The sequence below is a fragment of the Galeopterus variegatus genome, unplaced genomic scaffold (assembly GCF_000696425.1).
Source record: "Galeopterus variegatus unplaced genomic scaffold, G_variegatus-3.0.2 Scaffold13773, whole genome shotgun sequence".
Classification (NCBI taxonomy): Eukaryota; Metazoa; Chordata; class Mammalia; order Dermoptera; family Cynocephalidae; genus Galeopterus; species Galeopterus variegatus.
This window is the reverse complement of record NW_007739884.1, coordinates 19,326-25,197: the sequence shown is the minus strand read 5'-3', so window position 1 is coordinate 25,197 and position 5,872 is coordinate 19,326. Positions and strand designations below refer to the sequence as shown.

Genomic DNA, 5,872 nt, shown 5'->3' with positions numbered 1-5,872 from the left:
GGCGCTCCCGCCGAGGGTTCGGATCCCACATACAGACCGGTTCCTGCTCACTGGCTGAGTGAGGTGTGGGCGCGACACTGAGGGTTGCGATCCCATTGCCGGTCCCGGTCCGGTACAGGCGCGACACTGAGGGTTGCGATCCGTTGCCGGACACGAAAAAAGACAAAAAGGAAAAAAAAAAAAGTCTATGCTAGATGATGAAACATGGCTATAAAATCTTTGAAGCTTTTTCCATCAAGAGATGGTCTGTTTGCTCACTCCTTGAATCTGGGCTTGACCAAAAATGTGGGAGAAATGGTACTAGGTGAGTGCCAAAGCCACGGTCACAAGAGGACTTTAACCATCAATGTTGCCCCTTGTGATGCAGCCCTGAAGCCACCATACGAGGAGGTGGTCTGGCCCACTGGAGGATGAAAGCCATGCACAGGACTCTGCCCACACACAGGGGGGACATCAAGCTCCCCAAGGGCCTGCCCACATCCACTGCAGAAGACGCTTATTATACCTCTGCAGCTCATCACACAAGCTAACTGTTCTTATGCAGAAAAGAGGTACTGCTTACTACATTTCCAAGAGCAATCCAAAATTTTCTTCTAATAAAGGAGCATGAAAAGAGAAACCATGAAAGAAATCCCCATGGCTTCAGAGTCATTTGATGGGGCTGTTTGGCCCATCCTTACCACCCTGGACCCCTTTAATGTCTTTCACTTCAGAGGAATCTCTTCTCCCAGCATCTGCTGCATCAGTCAGGCACTTTTTTTTGGTTTTTGGTTTTTTTCAGTGATGTGTAGCATCTGTGCTTATCAGTATAATATCAGATACACCCTTTATCTGAGATCAAAGTAGTAAGTGGCTTTGGGAGCAAGGAGAAGTAGAGCTTGCTGCTTTGGCACTTGGGTGGGAACCGATAGTTACCCACAAGGGAGCAACACGAGACGAATGCGCGGAGTGGGTAGAACAACTCCACGGTCCATGTCCTTGTACCAAACGCGCACCTCATATTGCATCCTCAAACAGAGGGCATGTCAGATACTAAGCTGTGACGAGCACATACTACACTTGATCTTCGCCAAAAGGCCAAGAAGCAACCCGATAAGTTCTTTGTGACGGGGGCTAGAGAGGATTGCACGGTCTGTCCCCGAGGCCGCTCCATCACTGGGGCTGCTGGCTGGCAGCCGAACGTCTCCTGGGAGGTGAGGTCAGGCACACGAAGCCATCCTCGTCCTTGTGTTCCCTGTGGATATCTGCCATGGTCACACTCATGCTCTCCAGGGTCTTGTGGTTCACCAGCAAGTAAAAGGCTCCAGGGGCCTTGAGAACCATGTGGATCCTGGGGTGGTGAGGAGCGGGATGGGGGAGACAGGGACTAAGCTTCTGATCCCACCTTCACCTCCGTGTGGCCGCTGTGTGTGTACTTTCCCACCTGGTGAGATGCCCTGTCTCCCAAACTCAGAAGGCAGCTTCCTGGGTGCGTCCCACAGGATTTGACTTGGCAGATGTGGGAAGCAGCATGATTGTGGGGCAGTAGATCCCACTTTGAGAAACATTGTTCTAGAAAAGTTTCTAGATATCCCATCCCTGCCTGTTGTCTTTCAAAGTCTCATTTATGTCTGTTTGCCTGCCTGCACCACTCACTCAGGGAATAGCAATTTACATCTGGTCACAACTTAACTTTTTATACAAAACCTTGGCCCTTACCCTGTATGATTCTCTACTTACAGATAAAGAAACCAAGGCACAGAAGCAAACCACGTGTCCACCAATGAATGAATGGATGTACAAAATGGCATATGTATACAAGAAAGTCATTCTTAACAAGAAAGGACATTCTGACACATGCTACAACATGGATGGACCGTGAGGACATTATGCTGAGTGACATAAGCCAGTCACTAAAAGACAAATACTGTATGATTCCACTTATACGAGGTACTTAGTGAAAATCATAGACACAGAAAGTAGAATGCTGGTCAGTAGGGGCTGGGGGGAGGGGGAACGGGAGGTTAGTGTTTAATGGGTACAGAGTTTCAGTTTGGGAAGATGGAAGAGCTCTGGAGATGGACGGAGCTGATGGCTGCACAACCATGTGACTTAATGCCACTGACCTGGGCACTTAAAAATGGTTGACAGCAAATTTTATGTGATGTGTATTTTACCACAACTAAAATAATAATAACAATAATAATAAAAGATGGTGCTGTAGATCGGATGCCCCCTCCCCAACCTCACTGAGGCTTAATCCCCACTGTGACTGTTGAGGGTGGGATATCCTAGTATGGTGATTGAAAGGTGGGACCTTGAAGAGGTGACTGGATTGTAGGACCATGCTGTAATGAATGGATTAATAATGGTGGTCAGGGGCATGGCTCTGAGGGCTTTAAAAGGAGAGCACATGAGCAGTTAGTCTCTCTCTGCTCTGCCATTTTCTACCACGTGAGACCCCTGGGTCATCGTTGCCACCACCATGACTCTCACCAGATGTGTTCCCTGGACTTCGGACTTCCCAGCCTCTGAAACTATAATCAATAAATCTCATTTTCTTTATCAATCACCCAGTTCCAGGTGTTTTGTTATAAGCAACAGAAATGGACTAATACAGTGCCTAATAGAAATCTTTCTCTATGAATTAATGTAGAAATTCATACTGCTGAGATGAGACTTGGAAGTGCATGCACCCAATTTGGAGGTACACTTACATGGAAAAAAAAGAGGAAATTTTGTCAAAACTCACCCTTTTCTTTTCTTTTTTTGGTGGCTGGCTGGTATGGGGATCTGAGTCTTTGCCCTTGGTAGAACACCACACTCTAACCAACTGAGCCAACTGGACAGTTTTGCAAAACTTACTTTTTGGGAAGCCACTAGAGCCCCTGACAGCATTCTGGAGTCTGACAGAAACTGGGATCTAAGCCTGACTGTGGTTTCCCTGTAGTTGCCCTGGTTTCTACTGGATTCATTCTTAGCAGGTCTGAGGAGACTGCAGAGTTCTAAAAGAGCTCATAAACATCATAATAAATCTCTGAAGAAGCTGCCTGCATCAGCCAAAACCTTCAGACATTGTTTCCAGCTCAGGGAGACATTTACCAGCTGTGTATTCACCCTATCAGCTATTTTTAGTTTTGTATCACTTTTTTATTGAGTCCAGCTGGCAGGTGACAACTTTAATCCCCTAAGTTTATCTGTGGAGACAGCAGCATTTGCTTTGCTCTGGCTCTCATTGTTCCCAGTGGGAGGAAGCTGGGTGTGGGGAAACCTGGTTCTTCTGCTTGGGGATTTCAGCAGGTGGACTGAGCTGTTCCCTACTGAAAATTTCCTTCCTGCCATCAGGGGGGAAAGAACTACACAGAGGGAAAATGCTGTCCCTGGACTTTTAAAATATTTGAAAACAGAGGGCTCTTTAGACTAGTTTCCAAAGGGTCCTTTGAAAACTTCTTAGAGAAATTTGATAATCAAAATATGGTACCAATAAAATATGGAAAGAAAAAAGTGCTGTTCCATCGAAATTGGGAGGTGTCACTTTCTTTAGGGTTGCTAGCAAGGTACTTCCCACCTGTTTAAAAAAGTCACTCATGAGATCATCTCTTTTAAAAGGGAGAAGGTGAAACATAAATTCTTTCCAGTCTCTCTCTGCCATCCCATCCTTCCAAAAGGCCCAGGCACACACCGACTGCATGATGCTGAGGAACTGGGTCACGGTCAGCTCCTGTTGGACCGGGAACTTGGATTTGTCCAGCAGGGGCTGGACCTTCTTTCTGGGCTAACACTGCACAATCACCCGTCAAGGGTGTCAGCATGAATCTCTCCTGAAACAGGTGCCTAAGAACGTGACTCAGAGTCCTGTGTGCCTTAGGAACACGGAACAGAGAGAGGGAGGCCATTGGCTGGTGTTTGCTTTTCAAAGAACAGGATCACAGCCCCCCTGGGGAAGTACAATGGAGTCTTACTGGGATCTTGTTTGGGAGCTTTGTCTGGATTCCAGCAAGTTCCTCTTGTCTGGTTGCTGTGAATATTTGAAGTGCAAAAGGTGAGTAAACAGCAAGAGCAGACTGTGTCCTCTCCTCTTTTTCTTCAGTAACCCAGAAAGCTGCCCCGAGAATGTTACCTGGCCTCTTCCTCTGCTTGGAAGGTCTGAGGCTTGGAGTTCTCTGTGGAGGCTGCATTTCACTCAACAGCTGTGCAGTGTCTGCCTTAAAGAAGAAAAGTTAAAAAAAATCCAGCAACCAGGACCTAACTCACTCCTCTGCTGCTTCCAAACTGCCTGCAGGAGCCTAAATGAGGCCCTTATATAGGGTGCGGTGACATCAGCCTCTCAGAACCCTCTCCACTCCCCAGTCCCTCTCTCTGGGCAGCAGGAGGTCAGTCCTGAGGGTGGAAATGGAATTGTGCACCTGCTCGTGGGTCAGAGACAGTCACTGTGCTCACTACTAGCTAAGAATTTGCCTTTGCTAAAGAAATTAAGGTTTGCATTGGTCCTCAGTATAACACAGTCCCATACGCCCTGGCTGAGCAGTTCTAAACAGAATTAGCCTCAGAAGAGGACATTTTAATACCACAGTAGTGAAGGAGAAGATTGAATCACCTTACCCTGAAACACGCTGCTATTTTTCACAGTTAGAAATAGAGTCAGAAAGACTGAGTAATTTGCCCAGATAAGAAGATGCAAAACCAGGGTTAAAATCCAGATGTGTATCAGAGTAGTAGTATTACATTCTGCAGTTTTCCAACATACTTTGACATATATATCTGCAGCTACAGGAATGTGGGTAGGATGGCCATTACCATACCTAAGACTTTGCACTTAGTAGATGATGAAATCGAGGTCTATAGTAATTAACTCACCTTCCTAGGATCAAACGTAAGGTTAGACAGACTCGGTTCTCTTCATTTCCAGACCAGGATATTCAATCCCATCACACCTCTTTTATGCAACATGGTTTTAGTGACTCATCTCACACATCTAGAAAACAATGTTTCTGTTGACACTGACCCATCCTCCTCTCAGACCAGGAGCACAGTGGTCCCTCTGTGTATGAGCTCATTTCCCTTGTGTATAACAAAATACACACAATTGGATGATTTATAAAGAAAACAAAATTTATTGCTTACAGTTTTGAAGGCTGGGAAGTCCGAAGTCCAGGGTACACCTCTGGCGAGGGTCCTCTTTGGTGGTGACTTTACAGCAATTCAGGGGTCTCACATGGCCGAATATGGAAGAGCAGACAGAGAGAGACTCTCACGTGCTCTCCTTTTAAAGCCCTCAGAACCACGCCCTGACCACCATTATGAATCCATTCACTACTGCAGGTCCTACAATCTAACCGCCTTTTCAAGGCTCCACCTTTCAATTACCATAATTGGGTTCCCCCCCTCAACAGTTACAGCGGGGATTAAGGTATTTTTTGGAGGGGGTCATCCAGTTTACAGCACTGTGTACGATTCAGACCATCCCGTCCCCCATGAACAGGACCGTTAGCATCTCCTCCACTGTCACTGGAGGTTCCATGATCTTCCCAGGTCATTGCTCTGGGGCCTTCCCTAGTACGCGTCTATGCCAAGTCACTTGATATCTGAAGAATCTCGTCTCCTGGCTCCTCTTCAAGTCGCCCTCTTTCCCCTGGGCAGGTGGAACCGCATCGTGGGGCTCGTGGAACAGCGCAAAGAGGAGGTGACCGCAGGGCTCCGGGTGGAGCATCCCGTGTTGGAGGTGGCCGAGGTGCGCTCCCAGGTGCGCGAGAAGCGGCGGGCGGTGGAGAGCGCGCCCCGCGCCGGCGGCGCCCTGCAGTGGCGCCTTAGCGGACTGGAGGCCGCTCTGCAAGCGCTCGAGCCACGCCCGGCGGCCCTTCTGGAGGAGGCGGCCCTGTGGCTGCGCGTCCCG

The 5,872-nt window shown here is 47.9% G+C and overlaps 1 protein-coding gene across 1 annotated transcript; it reads right to left on the bottom strand.

Moving 5' to 3' along the window:
• Nucleotides 1-1,152: 1,152 nt before the first annotated feature.
• On the bottom strand, nucleotides 1,153-4,157 carry LOC103581725 (microtubule-associated proteins 1A/1B light chain 3C-like). The gene is given in 4 exon segments (XM_008563490.1): nucleotides 1,153-1,330; nucleotides 3,666-3,773; nucleotides 3,943-3,997; nucleotides 4,100-4,157. Coding segments are annotated over 4 exon segments (399 nt in total).
• Nucleotides 4,158-5,872: the final 1,715 nt, after the last annotated feature.